Here is a 26,995-nt window from a genome sequence, read left to right on the forward strand (position 1 = left end):
AGCACATTGTAAATGCAATGCAAAACAAAAGACTAAACAGCATGGAACCAGGGAGGACCACAAGTCCCAGCAAGACACAGAAGAGAAGGCGAGGTCAGACGAGCAAGAGGTCGAGCCAGGAGATAATAATAGAGGTACCGAATCAAAAGACAAGGGATAGTGAAAAATACAAGCCGGGTATATACCAAGGAACAGACCGAATACAAACAGACAGGGAATCAGACTGAGCAGGGGAACCAGGAAACACAAAGTGAATGGCTGGCAAGGATCCATGCCTGGGTGGGGTTTAAATAGCAGCAGAGAACACACCTGATGGCTAATGACATGGAGACTGAAGGCAAGGAAAAGATTAACCCTTAATGACATAAGCACACCCAATAGAACTCCTAACACGTCTCCCAGGGAGACGCCGCGCAGCAAGGAGACCGCGGCGACTCCGTATCCTGACAGTATTTCTGAGTTGTTTATCTATCTGCTCTTCCAGTTATCAGCTCTGCTAATTGAATTTAGCTGATAAGGGAGCACGGAGGCATGCAAGGCCAGCCATAGAAGCAATTCGTCCTGGCTTTACTTATGAGACAGCAAGTGAAACCTCGCCGACTAGTGTTGAGCGAATAGTACTCAAAACTATTCGTCGAATACCTTGCTCCCATAGGAATGCATGTAAGCGGTCGAACACCAAGGGGTTTAGCGCAATGAATATTTGCCGGCCGCATTCCTATGGGAGTGAGGTATTCGTATCTACTATTTGCTCAACACTACCGCCCACCAGTTCACGGAGAAAACCAGGAAATGAATAGAGTTTACAGCCTGCACAGTGGCATAACTACCGCCGTAGCAGAGGCAGCTGCCACAGGGCCCGACACGTCAGGGGGCCCGGGCCCCCGACGTGTCTATCTAAAAAAAAAAATTATTATTATTATTTTTTACTTCTGAAAGGTCGGGCCCTTCCCCCCCTCCTCTCCGGTGGGTGGAGGGGGGGGGGGGTCCGGTCTTACTGGCGGTACCGTGAGTGACCTATTTTGTTAGCCTTTGCGGGGTGTTTGCTTTCCACCCCGCGCAGGGCTGAACAGGACTTTACACAATGTCTCCTCCCTCAGCGTGTGTCCTAATGCTGGGGGGCGGAGACTTATTTTGCAAGAAGAAGTGGGGGAGTCCATGTTTAGAAGCGCGGAGCACTTGTGGAGGCACAGGTGAGCGCTGGCAGGCAGGACAGGAGTGCTGAGCGCTTGTAAAGACAGGAGCGCTCGGCGCTGGTGAAGACAGCGCTTTGCGCTTGCTGTGTGGTGGTGATGGTGTCTGTGTTGTCCATACTAGTATGGTGGGCATATAATACTGTGTGGGGGCCACTGTGGGCATATAATAGTGTGTGGGGGCCACTGCTGAGCATATAATACTCTGTGTGGGCCACTGTGAGCATATAATACTGTGTGGGAGCCACTGTGGAGCACATAATACTGTGTGGGGGCCACTGTGAGCATATAATAATGTGTGGGGGCCACTATGGAGCATATAATACTATGTGGAGGCCACTGTGGAAAATATAATACTGTGTGGGGCCACTGTGGAGCACATAATACTGTGTTGGGGCTACTGTGAGCATATAATAATCTGTGGGGGCCACTTTGGAACATATAATACTGTGGGGGCCACTGTGGAGCATTTAATACTGTGTGAGAGCCACTGTAGAACATATAATACTGTTTGTGGGCCACTATGGAGCAAATAATACTGTGGGGGCCACTGTTGAGAACGTAATATTGTATACACATGAACAAAAGGAGGGGTTGGACAAGGGGGAAGGTCGGAAAAGAGAGAGGAAAAGTAAAAAAAAAGGGGGTTAGCAGAAGGAAAGACCACTACTCACCACAGGAAGCGACTGTCTTAAATTCTGATTCACTCACGCAGTCTCAGCTTCATGAGACCTTACACTGTGTAGGTACATACGACTTTATGATCAGTTTTTACTTTCTTTTTTTGAGAGGCGAGATGATCACATCAGTTCTGGCTTCTGAATTTTATGTTTATAGCGTTACCATGTAAAGTAAATAACATCCTAATTTTATTTTAGGGGTTGTTTTGGATGGGGTGATACCAATTGTGTGTGTGTGTGTGGGGGGGCGTTTCATTAGCAAGGGGGAAAAAAGTCTGTTTTACTTTTCTGTAAAAAAAACCTCCAAAAAACAAAACTTAGGTGCTGTGGTCAGCACTGACCACAGCATATACGATTTAAATGGCAAGTATGCTCCTGATTGACAATTGGGAGGTGATATCATGAATAGAGGTCCATGTTATTTCCTTCCCTGGGGTTATCTGAAGTTACTGGGACAGGAGAATAATATAATCATTTTCACCCAGTGGCATAACTACCGGGGAAGCAGCGGAGGCAGCTGCCACAGGGCCCGGGAAATTAGGGGGCCCCGCGACAGCCGCTACCGCTGCGTTTTTTTTTTTTTTTAATAGGCCGTTACTGGCCAGCCAGTAACGAGCCCCGCAAACATCATTATTATACTCAGGGGTCTTTTCAGACGTAGGCCCGGGAGAGGTAAGCGAACATAACAAACAGTGTTACTTACCTCTGCACGCTCCGCGAAGGCTTCAGGGCCTACTTGTGTGACGTCTCAGACGTCACATGACCGGGGCCTGCGTCCTTATGCGTCGTGACGCAGGCCCCAGTCACATGACGTCCCTGAAGTCATTGAAGATAGCCAACAGCGGGGAGCGCAGGGATAGGTAAGTAACAGTGTTCATGTTTGTATCCCCTCTCGGTCTCTGATTATATTCTGGGGTCTGAACAGACCCCAGAGTATAATAATTGTTAATGGGTGTCCACAATGGAGCATAATACTGGGTGATGGGGTCACTATGGGACATAATACTGGGTGATGGGGCCACTATGGGGCATAATACTGAGTGAAAGGGCCACTAAGGGGTATAAAGCTGTGTGCAGGGGCAACTATGGGGCATAATACTGGGTGAAGGGGCAACTATGGGGCATAATAGTGCGTGCAGGAATTTTTTTTTTACTGCTTCCACTTAAAGGGGTATTCCCACCTCACATACTCAGCAGTCTTCACTCTTGTAAAATCTTCTTTCTTCCTGGTTTCTTGCATCATTTGGTGGGCGGGGTTTCACAGGCAACCTGCCGTTTAGCTCCGCCCCCAAATTCACGTGTAGCTCCGCCCACCCACATTGGACTATGAAGTACAGGCAGCAGCAACTCCATTCTGTGTTACATACAGAGACTGCCTGTCTCTGCCATAATGAACACAATTGAATTAGCTAGCCTGATAACTGGGAGAACAGAAGAAATGAAAGCAGCTCCTCTATCTGAGTGCAGGACCTAGGTCACGTGGTGTAGACACAGGAATAGCTAGATACACAGGCTCGCTCCCTGCACTTAGCCCCTCCTCCCTCCCCCCTGAGAGTAGCAGATACATCACTTGACGCAGCTAGGTCAGGGCTGTGGCCACAAAAAATTGAATAAAGTAAGATAGTGGACAAACAAAGCAGTTTTGCTGAAGCAGTGTATTTAGGAAAAGTCTTACATCCACATTAACCAGAAGTATAGATAGGATCCTTGTGATGGGACAACCCCTTTAAAGGTAAAAATGTTGTGTTAGTTTGATTCTTCAGTCAGTATGACCATGGTGATACCAAATTTAGATAGTTTTAGATTTAAATTTAGATAGATTTTTTCATGCTTTAACAACTTTACAAAAATTCTAAATTTTGAAGAAAAAAAAATTATTTGAATCACTAAATTCTAACCCCCGGAATCTTTTTAAAAAAAGACAGTGGAGGTCCGGTAGGGTCCCATAAAGAGGACTAATAGTGAAGGCTCGGGGCCCTCCGGGGCAGAACTGCAAAATGCAGAACTGTCCCGCTTCATCAGAGGGGGCTGCACAGTTGGCCCTATGACTAAAGCGGCCCTAGTCACATGCGATTTGGACTTCCTCCAAAAGAAAACACGGCAGAGCCAATTGCACTTGCCCGAGATTTTAGATGGGTACAGCGCAGAATCAGAGGTCTGTGCAAGGCACAAGGTCCGGAGAAGAGGAGGAGGAGGGGACGGAGCACAAGCATGAAAGAGGCGGTGTATATGTATGACGCGGGGGGTGCTTGGAGAGGTGGGGAAAAGCCCCCGGTGCTCCGTGATCCTCATTAGCATACCAGAAGAAACTGAATTTTGAAGAAACATCGGAAGAATCACAGAAGTAAAAGTAAGAGTAAAGTAACCTTTTTAAAGCCTATTCTAACGTGCCTTTAATTGAAAATGAGTTTTTCAAATGATAGACTTCCTTATCCTTGGTTATCCTGGACTAGCCCTTTAACTATATCTGTAAAGCTGTAGAATGTGACGCTATGCTATAATATGGTGAAAGCTGATGGGATAAAGTGTGTAATCCTGTCATACACCACTGCTGGATCCACCACTGGTCCTGGGCAACCATACTGTGCAGGCCACTAGAAGGTGATGGGATAAAGTGTGTAATCCTGTCATACACCACTGCTGGATCCACCACTGGTCCTGGGCAACCATACTGTGCAGGCCACTAGAAGGTGATGGGATAAAGTGTGTAATCCTGTCATACACCACTGCTGGATCCACCACTGGTCCTGGGCAACCATACTGTGCAGGCCACTAGAAGGTGATGGGATAAAGTGTGTAATCCTGTCATACACCACTGCTGGATCCACCACTGGTCCTGGGCGACCATTACACTATGCAGGCCACTAGAAGGTGATGGGATAAAGTGTGCGATCCTGTCATACACCACTACTGGATCCACCACTGGTCCTGGGCAACCATTACACTGTGCAGGCTACTACAAGGTGATGGAATAAAGTGCACGATCCTGTCATACACCGCTACTGGATCCACCACTGGTCCTGGGCAACCATTACACTGTGCAGGCTACTACAAGGTGATGGAATAAAGTGCACGATCCTGTCATACACCACTACTGGATCCACCACTGGTCCTGGGCGACCATTACACTATGCAGGCCACTAGAAGGTGATGGGATAAAGTGTGCGATCCTGTCATACACCACTACTGGATCCACCACTGGTCCTGGGCAACCATTACACTGTGCAGGCTACTACAAGGTGATGGAATAAAGTGCACGATCCTGTCATACACCGCTACTGGATCCACCACTGGTCCTGGGCAACCATTACACTGTGCAGGCTACTACAAGGTGATGGAATAAAGTGCACGATCCTGTCATACACCACTACTGGATCCACCACTGGTCCTGGGCGACCATTACACTATGCAGGCCACTAGAAGGTGATGGGATAAAGTGTGTGATCCTGTCATACACCACTACTGGATCCACCACTGGTCCTGGGCGACCATTACACTATGCAGGCCACTAGAAGGTGATGGGATAAAGTGTGTGATCCTGTCATACACCACTGCTGGATCCACCACTGGTCCTGGGCAACCATACTGTGCAGGCTACTAGAAGGTGATAGGATAGTGTGTGATCCTGTCATACACCACTACTGGATCCACCACTGGTCCTGGGCGACCATTACACTATGCAGGCCACTAGAAGGTGATGGGATAAAGTGTGTGATCCTGTCATACACCACTGCTGGATCCACCACTGGTCCTGGGCAACCATACTGTGCAGGCTACTAGAAGGTGATAGGATAGTGTGTGATCCTGTCATACACCACTGCTGGATCCACCACTGGTCCTGGGCAACCATACTGTGCAGGCTACTAGAAGGTGATAGGATAGTGTGCGATCCTGTCATACACCACTACTGGATCCACCACTGGTCCTGGGCAACCATTACACTGTGCAGGCTACTACAAGGTGATGGAATAAAGTGCACGATCCTGTCATACACCACTACTGGATCCACCACTGGTCCTGGGCGACCATTACACTGTGCAGGCTACTACAAGGTGATGGAATAAAGTGCACGATCCTGACATACACCACTACTGGATCCACCACTGGTCCTGGGCGACCATTACACTGTGCAGGCTACTACAAGGTGATGGAATAAAGTGCACGATCCTGTCATACACCACTACTGGATCCACCACTGGTCCTGGGCGACCATTACACTGTGCAGGCTACTACAAGGTGATGGAATAAAGTGCACGATCCTGACATACACCACTACTGGATCCACCACTGGTCCTGGGCGACCATTACACTATGCAGGCCACTAGAAGGTGATGGGATAAAGTGTGTGATCCTGTCATACACCACTGCTGGATCCACCACTGGTCCTGGGCAACCATACTGTGCAGGCCACTAGAAGGTGATGGAATAAAGTGCACGATCCTGACATACACCACTACTGGATCCACCACTGGTCCTGGGCGACCATTACACTATGCAGGCCACTAGAAGGTGATGGGATAAAGTGTGTGATCCTGTCATACACCACTGCTGGATCCACCACTGGTCCTGGGCAACCATACTGTGCAGGCTACTAGAAGGTGATAGGATAGTGTGTGATCCTGACATACACCACTGCTGGATCCACCACTGGTACTGGGCGACCATTATACTATGCAGGCTATTAGAAGGTGATAGGATAAAGTGTGCGATCCTGTCATACACCACTGCTGGATCGGTCACTGGTCCTGGGCGACCATTACACTGTCCAGGCTACTAGAAGGTGATCTCTGCAGGCTACAAGGACACCTCCTCTCATATCTGCCGTCAGACAGACGTTTGCAGTCATCGCCTGATCTCATCCCAGTTCCTCTGGTGATTCCTCCAAGCCAGAGGGCAGCAGGAAGGCAGTGAGGAGGAGGCGCCATCAGCTCTCTCATCCTCCTTTTGTCTGTGAGGAGGGAGGAGGGGGCAGGGATGGGTACCGCTCATCGCCCCACCCATATATGATCAGCGCTACCTAGGCTCCGGGTATTGTACCACCTCTGGCTGCGCCAGCCGTCCTCGCTGCCCATCACTGCCGGGGTGAAGACACTTGGCACCGTACGGAGTCAGTGAGGACGCTGCACAGCTCGCCTCGGGCCGCTCGCGGGGTCTGGATCGTGTCCTGCCCTCCCAGCACTGCTACAATCATGTTGGCCCTCTTTAACAAGCTATTGGACTGGTTCAAGGCTTTATTCTGGAAGGAGGAGATGGAGCTCACCCTGGTGGGGCTGCAGTACTCCGGGAAGACCACCTTTGTCAACGTGATTGCGGTGAGAGCTGGGCAAAGTCAGGCCTGCTAGCATATGGGGAGGGGGTGATGGCAGACACAACCCCTGCCCTGGTGCTGTATAGGTGGCTGCTATGTGGAGAATGGGCCTGCTATATCTGGGTACATCATTGGGATGCACTGCAGCCATTTTGTTGTATAGCAGAGTGGTGTGTGCTGCTGGGCCATAGCAGGAGCTGCAGATGCTCTTATCAGCCTTTATAATACAGACTAGAGGAGGAGATGGAGGGGGCTAGTAGGCCAGAGAGGGAGAGGCCCAGCTCCTAGCACATCCTTACCTACAAGGGGAGGAATATGGCAAAGTATCACCTATACCCTGCATTATACGATCCACATGTATGTGTCATACATAGATATCCATCAGCTGCGTGTTGCACTTCATCCACTTACCTGTTCCCTTACATGGAGTGAATCTGCAGATCAGATACTTATTGTGGCTAAAAAAGGAATGGGAAATATAATGGGTTCCCTTCTAGATCTCCCTTGTACTTAAAGGGTGTCTATTAGAGATGAGCGACTATATTCAATAGAAAATACCTCCGCCGCATAATTCTTGGTATAAAAAAGCGCCAGGGAAGGTGGGAGGGGCAGAAAAAAATTAAATGCCCCTCCCACCTTCCCTAGCGCTTTTTTACTCCAAGAACTATGCGGCGGATGTATTCGATCAAATATACTTGCTCATCTCTAGTATCTATCATTGGGATTTTACATTTTTAACTAAGCTTATAACTTATCTTCACGTAGCCTTTAGAAAGGCTATTGTATCCATACCTTTTGTTTCCTGATTGTTGTAGGTGTTTTCACGAAAAAACCATTTTCTTCTTATATACTGTAAATCAGTCTTCTGGGAGCACAGGGGGCGTTCCACCGATGCTGCGAGCACCCTTGCGTCATCATCCTGGACCTACATCGCCACCCCCTTCTTGCTTGCTATTCACTCCTTCTCCTCTGCTTTCCCTTCTTGTCCCATCGGCGCAAATTAAATATTACGCATGTACTGTACTCTCAGCCACTTCAGCTTTGGGTCTGAGTGTACAGTGCTTGCTGTGGACGCCATCTTGGGAGGAGTGAACAGCAAGCAGGAAGGGGTCGGCGTTGCAGGTCCAGGATGATGACGCGGGGGGTGCTCAGAGCATAGGGGGAACACCCCCTGTGCTCCCAGAAAACTGACTTGCATAAGAAGAGAATGAGTTTTTCTTGAAATTGGCTGCAACGATCCAAAAACAAAAAGTATGTCTACAATAGCCTTTCTAAAGGCTACATGAAGATAGGTTTAGTTAAAAATGTAAAATTCCAATGATATAATCCCTTTAATCCACTCCTGGCTTTGGCTCTGCAATAAAAAACACAGCTTTTCAACAACATGTAGCCTCAATCCCAACGGTTTTCCACTTTGGTCAAGTCCCGTCGCTATTCTTGTCTTAGGGTATATGGACGGTATAGAGGAGGTTTCTTTGCTAAGGACCCTTCTATAAAGTGATTGAAGAGAATATCTCTTGCTCTAGAGTGGAATTTGGCAAATGAAAAAAAAAAAAACAACTGTTTTTTAAGAAGAGGAATTGATCTCAGCAGGAAAAAAAATAAGGTCTTTTCAGTAGAAAAAAAACAAACAAAAAACATTCAGGAGTTTGGCAAATGAAAAAAAAAAAAGTTTTTTAAGACGAGGAATTGATTTCAGCAGGAAAAAAATAAGGTCTTTTCAATTAAAAAAAACCCCAAAAGCATTCAGGAGTGATAGTTCTGTTACCTACAGAGCATTATATTTCAGGAGATATTGGGGGAGTATTTGGTAATATAGTAATAGGTAGGAATAAAGGTAGTATATTAAAGATTAAGATATATTAGGACAATTGAGAATGAGAACCCATTGGGGAATTCTGCTGTAGAAATGGTGTGATGTTTGGCACACTGCAATTTGCACCAAAAATTGTAGCACTTATTTTTTATCATCTTTACACTGCACACACCTTCTCAGGAAAAGAATGGGTGTGGCAGAGTGGGAAGGGTGAAGGGATGTGGGCCTTGGAGATGTGGGCCTTGGAGTTGTGGGTCTTAGAGATGTGGGCCTTGGGCTCCGTTCTCATGGGGTAACGCGCCGCTCATTTAGACACGTAAACACGTGTTAGAGTGAGGCGCTTCAAAACAGATTCCATTGACTTCAATGGGTGCCGGTTTATGCACGCTACATATTGAAATCAATGGGAGGCTTTGTAACCCTCAATGTGTAGCGCATGTAAGCCAGCACCCATTGAAGTCAATGGGATCTGTTTTGAAGCGCCTCGCTCTGACATGTGTTTACGTGACTAAATGAGCGGCGCGTTACTCCGTGAGAACGGAGCCTTAGAGATGTAGGCCTTGGAGAGGTGGGCCTTTTAATAATTGTGGCTCATGTGACTCTGGCTAAACAGATGATTAAAACTGGTTTACTGCACACCAGTCTTAGTAAAACTGCCCCAATGTTTTGTATTCCCGCCTCCCAATGAATGTTCCCCACTAAAGCAACTCATTGACAGTTTCTGTTGAAGCCTGTTTTTCTGATTTTTTTTCTATGCTGTAGTTGCCCGAGTCACTGGGTTTTTATCCTGTTGTACTTGTACTCCGGGGGATAACTTCCATAACTCTAGGAAGTTAGGTGGCCCTAAAGTTGCAGTTGTATCATAGTGTACAAAAATAGCTTTTGCTTATATTGACTAAGGAGAAGGCTACAGGGAATTTGCATACAAATACTTCCTTGTACATGTGATCCATGCTTTTTTTTCTTGGAGTTTCACTTTAATGAAGGACACTTATTACTAAAGCAGCTCCCACGACAATGATACCCAGGGGAACAGACGATGGAAATAAATGGGTTACCATGTAATGATATGGTTGATGCTCAACCTCCAGAGTGAGAGCTGTTCCTATAGGGATTTTCCAGATTTTAATATTGATGGCCTATCCTTAGCATCAGATGTTGTGGGGCAGTACGCTTCCCTGTAATGTTGACATGCTGGAGCTGCACTGCTCATTCTATGAAATCCAAACCTCTTCTAGTTGACCCTCAGTTTCTGCTGACATCCACCCCTGATATGTACATTACAGAAGATGTTTTATCTGTAGTGAAGTTACACATATGTACTAGATGTTTGCTAAGATGTACATATATATAGAAACACAGTCAGAAAATAAGGCTACAAGATGGCAGCAGATGCAGGCCTCTCTTCCAACAAACTGTAATATAAGCTGTAGTAAGATGTCTGCTGATGGACTGTCGGGAACGCCCCAGGGGACTTAAGTTCCCATGGCTTCCCTTTCATATACATTGAAAACATCATATGGACAGATGGGTGGGGTGTTGGGCCAAATCCAGTTATTCAGGTCTTCACACATCAAAAGGCTAAACTTTAGACTGCAACTTCATGTAACTGTCATGTATCTTTAGGCTGAGGTCTAAGTATTTCCACAGCAGTATGTTCTCATGTGAGTCACCGCAGCAAAAAGAAGCCAAAATGGAGTGGTTTTTGCTGCAGCCCACTTGCAGCTTTCTCTCCGGGCCCTTTGTGGCTTCAAACTTACAGGTAAATTGTACAGCAATAGAAGACATGCTATCCATAGTACCGTACTAAGTATTGTAGATTGCCATTGTCATATGACTACTATTTCTGAATACACCCTTGTACATCCATTACATGTACATACTGTAGGTATTTCACAGCCCTGTTTATTATGCCTCTATTACAGTATATTTAGCCCTTGCTCATATTTAACTGTTTGTTACCACTGTGTTACAGAGCACAATACACTGAAACACTCTGTAGATTTTTTGAAAAACAATTTTGAGAATCTTCCAGAAATAAGGCAGTTGGTGCACTGGGGGTCGGCCTTCATTTGCCTGTGGCTCTGCTTTTTCTGTTCACCTCCTGCCAGCGTCACCCCTTGCACTGAGAGATGATCCTCCCACTGCAATGAGATCTTCCATCCTACCTTCCCAGCAAGGTCAGTACTCCCAGAACTAAAGGCCCGCCCCTAGTGCTCCAACTGCCTCATTTGTATAAGACTTAATAGGTAGGCTGTTTATCACTGTATTTTTCTCTGTAATGCAGTAGTAGCAGGTATTCACTCTTTTGAATGGCTTGTATAGGCAAACAGTTAATATTTTAAATAGACTGGGGAGGTGAAAAAATAAATCAATCATGTTCTCCTTTCTCCGGTGCTCCAGTACCTCCCAGCGCGGTCCAGTCCTGCTGGTCCATTATTGTCTTTGGGCGGAAGTTTCCCTCCGCACTTGACCGATGGGGCCACTATCTGTGATGTCCTGGGGGATTCTTCATGAGGCCGCTGATTGACCCTGATCCTGGACCACTGAGGCCAGTCAGCAGCTTCATGGAAGGGATCCGGGACCTCAAAGTTGGTCAGGGGTTTCACTTTGAGCAACAGGACTGGACCGCACTGGACGGACACCAGAGCATCAGGCACAGATAAGTATGATTTTTTTTTCTTTTTTTCACCTCTAGTTGATGTAAAGGAGATATTTAGGAAATTATGCCAGAATTATTGTAAGCCCTACATGTTTTAAAGGGAATTTGTCTAAAGATTTGGGTCCCTTATACCAGCAGAATGTCCAGAGCTCAGCACCCAGTGACACCCATTATGTCAGCCTCTCAGTTTGCCTATTTTGATGAGCTTTAGTCTGCTATCCCATGCGAGGAGAGCACACCTTGCCTTATTGCACTGATGTAGTCTAGCAGACATAGGTATGAGCCAAATATTTGCACTTTTTAACATCACTTTGAGAATTAATTTAGTTTAAATGTTATTCAGCCTTTTAAAATTTTTGACCTGTCCTTAGAATAGGTTATTTAACCCATTTAAGCCTGAGGTTGTATTTTTTGAGTTGTAATAATGGAAGTCGAGGCATAAATGGGTTAATCTAGGGTTGTCTGCACAAACAAGCCTTCCATCAGGGTGATGCGGTGGCTCAGTGGTTAGCACTGCAGCCTTGCAGCGCTGGAATCCTGGGTTCATATCCAGCCAGGAATAACATCTGCAAGGAGTTTGTATGTTCTCCCCATGTTTGCATGGATTTCCTCCCATTCTACAAAGACATACTGATAGGGAAAAAAATAGTAGTCATTCCCCTTTTGTGCCATATTTCACCCATAGAGTCTCTCATTGACTATATGCTGCTGTTCAGCTACTATTTCTGCCAGTCATTGGTTAATCTTATCCTTTCTGACCGAGAGATGCTGTGCATCATAAATCTTCTCAATCCATTTTATCAGAGGGCAGGGGTTATAAATTTACAGTGGACAGTCTGCTAGCCATCAAAGCAAATCAGAAAGGAGATCAAATACGTTTATCCTGGTGTGTTGAGGGTGATCTGTGAGTCCCTCTGGCTTCTGGACCCAGTTAGCTGTTATAATCATGACTGTTATAACTCTACACTGTATTATTTCTTGGTTGTTTCTCCCAAAAACTAAAACAAATTTGATACACGTCACACGTCTTCAATTTTATGGTTTGCAACAAATCTGCCTTAAATTGTCTAGTAAATTTGAACCAGTGAATACCAAAACTGTATTTTTTGTATGTACATTTTCCCTATAGTTTTAATAGGGGAAGAAAAAATGCAGGAAAAGCTAAATGTTTTTGCTCCTTTTTTTCAGCTGCGTTTCACTACTTGGGGCGTTAGCCTAGTAGTGCAAACTTAGACTTGACAGTTTTAAAATGCTCCAGATTTACCACAGTGATTGATGTTGGTTGATAAACCTGAGGCACCTTTTTTTTTTTCTTTCTTTCAGAATTTGCTAAAGTTATTAGAGCCAAAGCCAGGAGTAGATTGAGCAGAAGAAAGAGGCAGGGGCCATTCACACATAGGAATTTGACGCTGAATTGGGGGCAGATTCTGACACTCTGCATCGGCACTCTGCCACAGTAACCAGTGGCCAGAAAATGAGGAAGAATTCATTTTCTGCCATGCGAACGACCCCGTATAAGTGCTTCCTTGATATTTACCATTAATTTTATAGCCAATCCTGGGTTTGGCTCAAAAAATGCTGCAATATCTTCAACAGAAAAAGCAGCTATTCTGCAATGTGGAGCCTCAGACTGTCTAGTTGGAGTTTATGCCACCTATTTTTTGGCTTAGTTTCTGAGAAAAAAATCCTAAAAGTTAAACCTTGTATTTTGTCAGTAAGAACCGCACTGAAAAATATATCAGACTACAGGAAAATGTTAACCCAGCCTTACAGTATGTGTATTAGGGCTGTGGCAAGCCATTCACCTGTGTGTCTATTACATGACCAGGGCAAATTTTCCATCAACTCGGAGTCATCAGTTGTTCTACCTGTTAAATGACAGCAAACATTCTAGCAGTCAGTTCCCAAAATTTGGACCCGATCCGGCATCCTAGCTGTTATGCCATCAGTTTCTCTCCTGAGACAATCCTTTGACTCCCATTGTGGTTTTGGAAATTGCAGCATGTCTATTACACCTACAGAAATGCTGGCGGTCTCCTATAGGTATGATGGAAGTAGAAAGTACACAGAGGAAACCTCTGTGGAGTTTGCGTGAAATGCACAGTTGGAAAAACCGCAGTGTGTTGCCGCTGTGTTTTCCCGTAGCTCTTTTTTGCTGTGGCCGCTATGTATGTAAAATGGCCGCTTACAATACTGTGTAAGCAACCATTTTCTTGTGGCCGGTGGGCATGCGCAGTCAGCTTTGCCATAGGCCCGAGGACTAGAAATTTGAAGCCACCGCCATACATTATTTGAGCCATACATTCAAAATCTTCAATAAAAAAAGTGACATTTTCAGGAGGGTTTTTGCAATTTGAATGGGTCTATTAGGGGGTTAAGTTTCACTTTTCCTGTCAGCCTACAACCTATACATTTGTAACGTTACCTCATTTCCAGTGTTTCTTATCGATCATACATTGGATTTGTTGTACCAAATTCTTCATAACATGCAGCCACCTCTCTTCAGGGTGCAATTTTAATAACATTATCATTTTGTGAGTCATAAATGGATGACTAGACACAGACTAGAATTATCAAAGTGCATTACATAAGCCAAAAATACAGCAATTGACGTCTCTGAATTTTATGATTCACAATTATTTTTCTCTTTTTTACAGTCAGGACAGTTTAATGAAGACATGATTCCAACCGTTGGTTTTAATATGAGGAAAATTACCAAAGGAAACGTAACCATCAAGGTAAAGCCACTTACATTACACGTTATGTAGCAAGATCTTTCCACTTTAGCTGTAAATTGTTCAAGAAATTGCATGTTAGATTGGCTACATTCAAAATGACTATTCCATCTGGAGTTTAGAAGGGATATAGGATAAGATAAGATAATCCTTTAATAGTCCCACGATGAGGAAATTCAGTGTATTACAGCAGCATGGATAATACAGTAATATATTACAAGAAAGAACACATACAAGCTCATAGCAGATAGAAAAGATACTAGGAGTCATAGCAACTAAGAAGAAAGATAAGGACTCAGGATCATTTAGTTCTCTGTGCGGAGTGATCTTCGCTTAGCCTGATGTTGATTATACAGCCTGACTGTGGTTGGGAGGATCTCCAATAGCGCTCCTTCTCACACTTGGAGTGAAGCAGTCGGTCACTGACAGTGCTGCCCAGTGCTGTCACAGTCTCATACATGGGATGGGAGTTATTCTCCAGCATGGAGCTCACCACGGACAGTATCCTTCTGTTACCAACCACCTGTACTGGGTCAAGGGGCTCCCCAGGACAGAGCTGGCCCTTCTGATAAGCCTGTCAAGTCTATTTCTGTCCCTGGTTGGTATGCTACTCCCCCAGCAGGCCACTCTGAAGAAGATGGCTGATGCTACCACAGAGTTGAAAAAGGCCCTAAGAAGTGCCCCCTGAACTCCAAAGGCCCCCAGCCTCCTGAGCAGATAGAGTCTGCTGTGACCCTTTCTGTGCAGCGCACCCAGGCGATCAGCCCAGTCCAGCTTATTATTGAGGAGCGCACCCAGGTACTTATAGGTCTTGATTATCTCAATGCCTGTCCCATAGATGTCCACATGTAAGTGAGCATCTACAGAAGATGACTGCCTGTTATTTATTTTCCTCAGGCCTTCCTGTGCTTTTTGGCTGCTTTTTGCCTTCGCTCCATTAGAGCAGAACAGTTTTGACTAGAGTGCCTACAGGGTGTGTGAGATGCCTGAGGCATACCTCCTGTCTTATAAATGGTTCAGGCTATTGTCCTCTCCTATTTCCTTAAAACTCTGACTCCCGGCTGGCTGCTGTATATATCCACAAGTCTATGAGCCCCCAAGGAAGTCTGTACATGGAGAGATGATTTATTTTACAACAATGCCAGTACAATCCTGGAGAGTCGCTCTAATATACGTCTGCATTAAAAAAAAATCTTACTAAATCCAATATGTAATCCAATTTAAATCCAGTATAGCCTTGAAGATTTATTAAATCTATTGCAAGTTGACAGGCATGGCACTTACTTGACCTGGCACTGTGCTGGCAGAAGAGAAGGGGAATGGTCATAAAGAAAAGAATGCACATGTAATGGTATAAAAGTGCTGAATGTATAGAGGAGAGGCTCAATGTCTATGAGAGAATAAAATACTGCTCTGTTGTCATATGTCTCCTGACCCCAGATAGAGATGAGCGAATAGTATTCAACGAATAGTTTTGAATTCCCTCGCTCCCATAGGAATGCATGTAAGTGGCCGAATAACAAGGTGTTAAACTCCGGCCGGCGGCGCCGGCCGCTAACACTCATTCCTATGGGAGCGAAGTATTCGAATCTACTATCAGTCAGTTAGGTCCCATGCACATGATTATAGTTTCTGGATCCATAATTACAGGTAGTATACAGACCCAGTCATTTCTATAGCCCTATATACATGTCCATAGTCTTTAGTGTTGGTCTCTAGGCCGTATAAACAATGCACGATATATGGAGCAGGAGTCTGTCTTTACGGCGTGGACCCATACCAGTTTTTTTGCAGATCTGTGATGACGGGTGACATACAGATGCAGGATAAGGAATATGGATTTGTTTTTGTGGACAGTAAAAACCACTATGGTCATGTGCATGTAGCTTTATGCTGCTAAACTAGAGGTTGCTGCCGTCAGCGAAAGAATTATGGGATGCCTTCCAGTTTGAAGCCTGCACACATTATAAATAATACCTGTTTGACTAATACATACATGCACTTTATCCTTTCCTTTATTTAGCTCTGGGATATCGGAGGGCAACCACGTTTCCGAAGCATGTGGGAAAGATATTGTCGAGGTGTGAGCGCCATTGTGTAAGTAAAAATAATGCATACAGGTTGTATTTATCTCACTGATAGTTATGTACGATTGGTTTTCTGAATTATGTGTAAAACATTTCAGAGATGTGTTACTTCTATTTCAAAAGCCTGCACACTATAGCTTCTTTATTCATGTACATTGGCATTGCTGCTGCATGTATTGTCATAGTAGATAGCTGTTACCCTATCATAAATGAGCCTTTATGAAATTCCTTTTTCAGATATATTCACAGTGTTGCTTTTTTGCATAAAACACATATATCCCAGGGAATTTTTCTTTCTTTTGTAATACAGCACAAGTGATTCATATTGTGTTAATGTATACCTGAATATACCAGTTATCACATGTTAATTTGTGAAAACCCACATCTTCCGGTGCAGCACAAATGGGGAAAGCTGTTTGCTTATGAGATAAGTATATACGATGACTATTCCATCAGAAGGGTGCGACATCGACTCATCCCTGTATAATAACAATGTAATCTTGCCATCCAATTGTAAAGTCAGTCCAAGCACTGCCTTACAGCTCCAGCTTTATGTGGATTTCACCTTTTAATTTTAACTATTAAAGAGAACTAGTCAGTTAGTCGCTAGTCACTTGATCTTTAAGGGTCCATTAACACTGAATTTTTTGGCGCTGATTGTGACGCTGAATCTGCGTCGGAATCTACAAGGAAAAAAAGCCTCCCATTAAAGTCAATGGCAGGCTTTTTTTCCATGTGGATTCTGACGTGGATTTAGCGTCAAAATCAGCACCAAAAAACTCAGTGTGAAGGGACCCTTACTGGTTTACTAGCTATGAAGTGTGTGTATATGTGAATACGTATATAGTGGTATTGACCCTTTGCAGACCAAAGTAGCCTACATAACCAGCCCACATGATTGGCTATATGTGGGTGTGACACTAAACAAATATGGTTCAATTGCAATTCAGACACCTCTTCTTATATAGGCCATCTATTTTTCTATCTTCCCCCTTCTTAATCAACTATAAAGTTTATTTAGTAGATATAAAAGAAAATAAACAACAGAAAAAACGTAACATATACATTACATTACATATAATATATATGCTACATAAAAGAGAGTGGCCACGCAGGTGCAAACTTGTGTATTCCAACTATATATAGGATATTAGAAAAACTATATCAGCATAACAACATGAAAAGTTGTAGGTGTAGGGGTAAATGCTCAGTCTCTGGATGTCCAAGTATTATCAAGGGTTACCCAGAATGTACAGCAAAAGGAAATGATCATATAACAATAAGCAGTTAACCCTTAACCAATACACCCTTGTCTTATTTACTTCCTGGGGTCCAGACAATGAAAAGGAAAAAGGGCTCTTACAGCCATCCCCAAGAACGATAACTGCTATATTCCAGTCCGGTGAGGGCCCATGGGACCCTGTGTCCTAACCCTGCGTCTGTACAACGGGAGGGTTGAAGGAGATTCCAGCCATCTGTACCGTGAGACACACTTCGAATCGCTGCTAAAAATTTCACATTATACCTATATGGGAAACACCATTGTTTCCATAGGTATAATTGACATTATTTATTAATTACTTATTTATTTCATTTACTTATATATCGCCATCAGGACATGCTGCAATTTACAAAAATGTGACAGTTTTTGAAATCACAACATTTCTGCTGCAGATTTTTTTCTGCAGTGTGTGGATGGGATTAGCTAGAATCCATCCACTTTGCAGATACTGTAATACGTGATAGTTTTTGCCACTGCATATTCGTGGGGCCCCGGCCTATACTAGGAAATCTAGCTTTTTTGTCTTTGTGCTTATATAGCCACTTTTTGAGAGGAAATGTGGTATTCACAAACTATTTACAATCCTGAAGCTTTGGGGGATTTGGATATCCAAAACTAGAAGCAGTTTTCCTAGGACAATAAAGAACCTTAGATTAAAAAATAAATTAAAAAAACTTTATGTAAAACTAACAGGTGATAATATACAGAGTGTTGATTGATGTCATTTATTGTAGCAATATCAACTATTTTCCACAGATACATGGTAGATGCAGCGGATCAAGACAAAATTGAAGCATCAAAAAATGAGCTACATAATTTACTGGATAAGGCTCAACTGCAAGGTATTCCGGTAAGTTTCTGTCACTGTCCCCTAATGTTCAATTATACAATATAGCTGTGGCATGAAAAACACATTTATGTGCATTGCTGGCAAAATTATGAATTCTGACCAGAATTTGATGTGAAATCTGTCCATAAATTCAGAGAGAAATACAAAATATTTGCCTATTCTTTAAGTGAGGAGGGTGTTAAAGTGAATCTCAAGTTGGAGATACTTCACATAGGGGAATGGAAGTATTCATTTGATAAAAATGTTTTATTTCCACCAGATTGATGTGCTAGTATTAAGACATCTGTTGGGAATGTAATGGTAACTCTTCTGCAACATACTGGTGTTTGAGAGGCCGTGTTTATTTAAAGGGGTTGGCCACCCTTAAGCTGAAAAAAACACTGTGCCCCAGGCAACTCAGAGAGATGGTTATAGGACAAATGTGCTGTAAAAATGAAATTTATCTTACCTGTTCCCCATTAAAATGAGATTTTGCAGTGTGAACTCAGCCGGCCTGTGTGGGCGGGACTTCAATAAACTGAAAGTGAAACTCCTGGCCTACATTCCAGGCTGAGGAACATCACAGAGCTGCTCATACATAGGATGTGATCACACAGCTTTATTCACCTCAGCACCTCCGGCTAGCAGAATGCGCTCACAATGGCTGTCACTGTCACATCACTGGGTGGAATCCGAGGGGGTCCTGCGAAACTAAAAGCCACTGAGGGCCGCTATCATTCATCCAATTTGAATGGAGCCCCAAAACACCTTCTTTAGCGCTAAATTCAAATTGACTAATCATTAAAATGCCACCGGACACCATCGATTACAATAGGATTGTGACTATACTCAGTAAGGACCTGCTCCTTATCACGTATAGTATTAGCCGCCTCAGTGTGATCTGTTTCACATTACTGGTCAGGACCTTTTTACCCCCTAGTGGTCAGGATCTGAACTGAAGTAGTATTTAGCCAGCTCACAGTAAAATGGCTAAATCCCCTACTCCAGAAGGACCAGGTCCTCACCAGTCCAAATTCCAGAGAAAAGTTCAAATTTTTATGACCCCCTTGCAAGATACCCACAGGGGAGGGGATAACTTATCGCAGAGAGCCCCTGTAAGTCTACCCCCGCACTGCTAGCAGTTATTTCACCAATAGCCATATATTTCCTGTGCACCCCCAGACAAGCATTCTATACCTTTCTAGTGCACCCCCATAGTGTTAATAAGCACTCCACAGCTCATAACACTCCAAATAGTTGTCACTGACGGGTAGTTACTCACGTATAGACTAAATCACTGTAGGAGTAAACACTTCTAAAACATAACTTTTAATAGTATTCCTTAAAATTGGCCTATATTTATGACTTCATAGGTAAAGGGTAACATGTGATGATGATGTCAATCCCTATCTGATACAGCCATTCACATTGCCTCTCATGCAAACCTAACACAGATATGAAAGATTCCTCCATTCTTCATGAGCCTCTTGTGCATCGCCAAACCCCCCCTTCCTGAATGTACCTTCAGTGCAAGGAGCACACACAACCACCCCCCAGCTCTCCACGTGCCTCTCTACTATGCACTTCACATCTTTCCTCCATAGTACACCATGCACCCCACATCTTTCCCCCCACAGTACACACTACACCCCACATTATACAATGCACCCCACATCTCTCCACCTCCACACTATCACATGCACCCAACAACTCTTACACCATAGTACACCATGCACCCAAGATCTCCCCCCCACAGTACTCCATGCACCCTACATCTCTCACCCCCACTACACAATGCACCCCAAATCTCCCCCCAGTACACTGTGCACCCCATATCTCTTCCCATTAGACAATGCACCCCACATCTCCTCCACATTATACAATGCACCCCACATCTCTTCACCTCCACACTACAACATGCACCCTACAGCTCTAATCCATAGTACACCATGCACCTGAGATCTAACCCCCCCCCCCCCCCTGCACAGTACACCATGCACCTACATCTCTCAGCTCCACTACACAATGCAGCCCAGATCTCTCCCCCAGATTTGTCCTCCCCTCCACAGTACACCATGAACCCTACATCTCACCCACACTACACAATAAACCCCACATCTTTCACATCCCCACAGTACACCAGGCACCTCACATCTCTGGATGTTCCTCCACTGCAATGGGATACAACTTTTCTACATTGTTCAAGGACCTTATTGCAATCACAGACACGCCTACCCAGTAACAAGACTAGAGAGTCATGTGACTGTGACATCATAAGGTCCTTGCTGAGTACTGAAAGACCAGGCAGAAGAGCAGAGCAGGCACAGACACGTGACATGGTCAAGCTGTGTCACATGCCCCTCCATGTCACGAGCTCAGTGGTCAGAGGAGGAGTGTCAGAGAGCAGAGCCAAGTAAGCGGGGGACATGGCTTCAAAAATAAAGAGACAGAAGTAGAATTGAAAATGAATGTCTATGAGAAAGTTTATTATTTATCTTTATGCTACACAATACAGACTGTTAGTGGCCAACCCCTTTAATGCATTCAATCATACTCAATACAATTTCTCCTATGGACACATATATCCACATAGAAATGCTATTCAGCAGGTTGCAAGATATAATGTTCATCTGAATTTAAGGTGACCCTCTACTCTTTGGCTAGTCCCAATCACTGGCTTTATACTATAGTATCCCATTTACAGTAGAGACCCCTGTTTCCATAATAACAGCTGTGGCAGCTTCTGCCGGGTCTTTTCCAGAGCTCTGTTGAAGCTGCTGATTGACCTCAGTCTCACATGACCGCTGAGGCCAATCGGCTGCTTCAATGGAACTCCAGAAGACAACTGTTCAGCAGGACGCGTGGGTTCATTGGTGACATGTGAATATGAATTAATAAAAATTTTTGCAAGGCCCCTGGCTGATTTAAAAGTTAAAAAGGGTGTCCATTTTTTCTGCACAATCCCTTTAAAGGGGCTCTATCACTGGGAAAAGTCATTTTTATCTAATCACATGGTTGCATAGGCTTTAGAAAGGCTATTCCACACCTACCTTTTGTATGTAGATTGCCTCAGTGGTTTCTGAATAAGTCTGTTTTTATTCATATGCTAATGAGCCTCCAGCCAGCTCAGGAATTTCCCAGCAGCCTCCTCTCTCCCATTATCTTCTATATGTGTGTGTGAAGCAAACAGGAAGCTGAGTCGTCAGCAGCAGCAGCCTCCCATAGGAAACTGCAGAGAGAGGTGTGCACCATCTATCGTGCACTAGTCTAATTAGCATATGAATAAAAACGGACTTATTCAGAAACCACTGAAGCAATCTACATACAAAAGGTAGGTGTGAAATAGACTTTCTAAGGGCTATGCAAGGATGTGATTAGTTATACATGACTTTTCCTAGTGATAGAGCCCCTTTAAGTCTATTGAAAGATCTGTGAAAACAGACAAAATTAGTATATGTCTAGAGATGAGCAATGACTTTTCGAAACTGCCGTTTCGAATAGCACCCTCCCATAGGAATGAATGGGAGCGGCTGGCACGCAGGGGGTTAAGCGTTCCGGATGCGTCCATTCATTCCTATGGGAGCGTGCTATTCGAAACGGCAGTTTCCAATAGTACTCGCTCGTCTCTAGATATGTCCTATATTTTGCCGGTCCATCAAACCAGATTGTCAAAAAAACTGAAATGCAAATTGCTCCATTGGAATCAGTGTGTTCTAAAAGTGACCGTGTGATAACTTTTGCAGAAACTGGCGTCACACAGATGTTTTTTACTGTTGTATTCATGAGGCTTTAGTCTTGAGTATGAAGGAAAGTCAAACAACTAGTCTAGGACCTGAAATGGAACAGTACCTAAGTGATACGTAATATAGGATAGGTAATTGGGGAAATGACCTTCCTCATGGCTGCAGAGTGCAGGCAGTATTTACTACTCTTGTATTTTGTCAATGAAAATCCAGATGAGCGTCCCTGCAATGGTAAAGAGTGAGCGATCCCCTTTCCTACTAACACATGTTCAAGAACGCCAAGGGCAGGGGGGTTACATAAAGCAGATGCATTGATGAAAATTTAGCAGCATATCTTTTTGTAATTCACCTCCCCAAAAACAGCTGTTTTCACCAGGCAACTACTGATAAAACCCACAGCAGTAACTAACATGCAGTGGATTGAAATTCTGCAGCGCAGGTCACTTGATACGTTGGGTTTTCTGCACTGCATTTGGATGAGATTTGGAGAAATTTCTGCAGGTTAACAGTGTAAGAGTTCCTTTGCTCTGTTCATAAATGACACCTAGTTTCTGTTATTGGTGCCAGGAATTTGAGTTCCCCACAGCTGCATTGTATAAAAGAAGTGAATTGGCTAGTATGGGGATTCTGGAAAGGAATTATTTACATGTAATGTATTGAGTGTGTCTCTGGATATTCTGGTACAATAGGTCAATCACTGTTGTGTTACAAGATCACAGTCTCAAAGATGAATTTTGAGCCCGTGTTTATGTATTTGTTTCAGGTCCTTGTTCTTGGGAACAAGAGAGACATTCCAGGAGCTCTCGATGAGAAGGAATTAATTGAAAGAATGTGAGTATGTCATATACAGCTGTCCATTATTAACATGACTAGCTATTCCAAGGAAAGTTCACAGCATAGCCAATAATAAAGGTATCCCACAGCAATATTTGGAAGAGGGTGCTAGCAGGATACCTGGGATACCTTTGTTATTGGCTAAAGAGATGCAGCTTTTGGGACTGCTTAGGTCTCTTTTTCAGACAATGGAGGGATTTTACAAAACCACCTACACCTGAAGACTGTCATAGAAGTGGCACATATTTACGCACAGTCTTAATTTGTATCAAAATGTTCCACTTTCTTCCCAGAGAACTGGCATGTAATACGGCTGAAGTCTGAAGTAGTCCCTGTCTAGTCTGCCGTTTTCTCCTCTATGTTCATTTTAGTATGTTTTTCTCCATTATCTTTTACATCCTCTCTCCTGCCCAAGCTGAAGGTGGTCCTAGTCAAAATCAAATTCAGCTTGGATGTAAAAGATAATTGAGAAAATCATATTAAAATGAATATAGAAGGGGAAATAGTAGATCAAATATGGACCCACACAATTGAACAGAAAATTATCATAATTGAAAGCTCAATTAATGACTGTGAATTTTCATTGTCATCCTGTCTCACACCTCCATTGGCCAAAGGATTTGTCACTAACTGTACGATATCCAGTCAGTGGAATTGAGTGGAGTGTTATGCCATATAAATAGGAGGCACGCTATGTAAAAAGGGGAGTGTCCTAAAATAATCATTCAATAATCATAATCAGGATAAAATGCCAAATTATTTTTCATTTTGATTTGAGTCATAATAGGCCAGCCCTAATTCTGTCCGATACTTTTAGTGTAATGTACTGTTTTACAGGTGTGGTGCTGCTTATATTCATTCAGTTTTATTTGTTTAGGAACCTCTCTGCCATCCAGGATCGGGAGATCTGCTGCTACTCCATTTCTTGCAAAGAAAAGGACAACATTGGTGGGTAACAAAAGGCAATAGTATAATAGATCTACAATAGGGAACATATAACAACAATAACTTATATAATGTACCTCATAAAACAGCATGCAGCTTGTACACATTTAGTGTTCCCATAACAAGCCATAATATATACCGTAATTACATAATCTTACAACCTCATATGTTCCCTGTGTTACACAAAGAAGCACTTCAAGTTTAAGGCCGGGGCCCAACGGGACGTAAACGCCATGATTTGCCCGCAGCGGAGACTCTGCGGGAAAAATCGTGGCGTTTTACAGTGCAAGCAAAGGGGATGGGATTCATGCGAATCCCATGCCCACTTTGCGGAAGAAATCGCAGCGCGGACACGCTGTGATTTGCAAATCCGTTGCGGCTTTGCAAATCACAGCATGTCAATTATATCTACAGAAACGCCGGCGGCTTTCCCATAGATATAATGTTAAGAGAAAGTCTGCAGAGGAAAACTCTGTGAACTTTCTCTTAAAAGCGCTGCAGAAAGATCCGCAATGCGTTCACGCTGCGGTTCTTTCCGGCCTGTGGGGCCTTAGCCTAAAAGAGGATTACGACTTTATTTTTTACATTATGTAATAGTTCTGTTGAGATGGACATAAACATCAAAAAAACATTATTTGTCTCTCCCCTGGACTCCCTTAATTTCCGAAGGGGGAAGGCCTGATCTTCTAGGGAACTATTGCAGCAAATCACAGACCTCAGTGGTCTTCTCTACACAAACAGCACATGACAGCCATTAGAATCAGCATAGGAATAACACGCACACAAGGAGAACATAGAAACGTTTATTCAGATGCTGATCTCTCGATATTCTACCTCATATCCATAAGACACTGTCTGGTGCATCTTAACTCTAGTGGGGTCCGTAAAGATTCTGGTTTTGTTTGTACAGTATTGTATTAGTTTTTCTTGTCTATAGTTCACATAGACGTGTCACACATTATGCAAAACTGATGCACTAGGTAAAATGTGTTGATTTCATCAGAATTTGGCAGATGATCTTATGTGAATGGGAGCCTTCTGAATTCAGTATGATGGCCCCTTTCCTCTTTTCTTCTGCTGTTCAAACAATATGCCCAGGTGTGGTTGGGTGGGGGGGTCTCCCTTTATACTGTATCGAAACGTGCACTTTAAATCCTGTGTGTTTGCTTTGCCAGTTCTACATTGTCTACAGTATATACTTGTATGTGTAATATTTTTCTCGTATGATTGTTCCAGACATCACTCTACAGTGGCTTATCCAGCACTCAAAGTCCCGGAGAAGCTGAAAACACCAAATCCCTGACTACCACTATAAATATCCTGGAGAATGTGTTCCTTCTAGGACTTACCGCAAATACTAAGATAAAGGAAAAGTGTCCAAGTCCTTGGAATTCTCTCTTTCTCCTTCTTCTCTTTTTGGGTATATCTTCTTTCTTCTCATCTCCTTACGTCTCTATTTTAATGGTATTTTTACACTGTCCTCACTTCCATTGTAAGATATGGTCCACCTCTGAGCTCATTCAGCCATTACTCTTGATACCCCTTTCTTGTTGTTGGAGTGTGTGTGTATATATCTATCCCCGTGTACATGTATATAATTTGATTTTATTTGTTTTTATTTAAATGTAAGAATTTAGTTATCTGCTGGTTGACTGATAACATATCGATATTAATTTATATAGACCACCTTGTCAATATATATATATATATGTATGTATGTATGAAATATCATATAATAGTACGCAGACTGGTTTGTCTAAACTAATGTCTCAGTTCACAACAGAAATGTAACCGAAAAAAATGGGCCATTTTTCTAGACTATTTATATAAACCTGCTATAAAAGACAAAATATATAGGTATTAATGGCCTGTGTTCTCCTCGACCCAGTATCTTCACCTGAAGATATGTCAGCCATCTTAAGGAGTGGAAACAAAAGGTGGATCAAACCTTTTCAATATTTTTTTCTGCGTGAACTTATTTTATAAGATGACTTAGTATTGTTTCAAAAGGTTTTGGATGATTTTAATCGAGGTGCTCACCACCTGTTATAAGAAAATGCATCTTTAATGAAGTACTTGTCTCATGTAGAAATACAGAAAAGCTGCATTCTTTATGTATGAGTATTTCAAGTGCTGCTCATGTCTATGACTACAGCAAATGTTTGTTAATAATAGATATTCAGAACAATTTGCCATATCCTAGTCAGTGCCATCATTGGCACTGTGTATACAGTCTACTTATTACAAAGATTTTTTGTTTTTTGAAGTCTGTTTCTTGTGTATATTTTATTTTTTGCTGTCTAATAAATTAATAACTTTGTCAACATTGAAACTTCTCCTTTTTTATTGTATTATTCTAACATTTAAAGCTTATCTGTCACCAGAATATGCTGCCTGATGTAAGGTTTTTGCTGTCCGCTTGAAAAGTCGGACATCTTTGGGAACGGACACTTAAGGACACCCATGTACAGTAAACGAACGCACCCGATGTCCATTTAAATCAATACAAAATGTCACAGACACAGCTAGTGTCCGCTGCTAATGTCCGCACAAGATTTTGAACAGACATTAGCAGCGGACACTAGCTGTTGGACACAGACGGTAGTGTTTACGCTCCCTAAGTGAAACGCAGATTAATTTCAGTCACTTTTGGTTCCTGGCGGTGCAGTAACAACAAAACCCCAGCCAGGAATTAATTGGGGTCACACTTTCAACAAAGTGACCGCACTGGTGCCCAGGAACTAGATTTGGCTAAAATTGCATCTAGTTACAGTGTCACCACCCAATAGAATCACACTAAGGCTGAGGCCCCACATTACAAAAATGCAGCTTTTTTTTATTGCAGATTTAGCTGCGTTTTTTTTTTCCGTCCAAGCCAAGA

General features: G+C 43.4%; 1 protein-coding gene across 1 annotated transcript; it reads left to right on the plus strand.

Moving 5' to 3' along the window:
- The first annotated feature begins 6,823 nt into the window (after positions 1-6,823).
- On the plus strand, positions 6,824-26,446 carry LOC142194835 (ADP-ribosylation factor-like protein 8A). The gene is made up of 7 exons (XM_075264214.1): positions 6,824-7,185; positions 14,317-14,397; positions 16,418-16,491; positions 18,520-18,613; positions 23,099-23,166; positions 24,047-24,117; positions 25,351-26,446. Exons 1-7 carry the CDS (start codon positions 7,063-7,065, stop codon positions 25,398-25,400), a joined length of 561 nt encoding a protein of 186 aa, XP_075120315.1. The 5' UTR covers positions 6,824-7,062; the 3' UTR covers positions 25,401-26,446.
- Positions 26,447-26,995: the final 549 nt, after the last annotated feature.

This window comes from Leptodactylus fuscus, chromosome 2 (genome assembly GCF_031893055.1).
Source record: "Leptodactylus fuscus isolate aLepFus1 chromosome 2, aLepFus1.hap2, whole genome shotgun sequence".
NCBI lineage: Eukaryota > Metazoa > Chordata > Amphibia > Anura > Leptodactylidae > Leptodactylus > Leptodactylus fuscus.

Bases quoted from the DNA above. Each gene is read 5' to 3' on its own strand.
- LOC142194835 (XM_075264214.1), top strand. From the start codon at position 7,063: ATGTTGGCCCTCTTTAACAAGCTATTGGACTGGTTCAAGGCTTTATTC. The intron at 16,492-18,519 runs GTAAGTAAAAAT...TATTTTCCACAG, and splicing joins CGAGGTGTGAGCGCCATTGT to ATACATGGTAGATGCAGCGG. The intron at 23,167-24,046 runs GTGAGTATGTCA...TTATTTGTTTAG, and splicing joins AAGGAATTAATTGAAAGAAT to GAACCTCTCTGCCATCCAGG.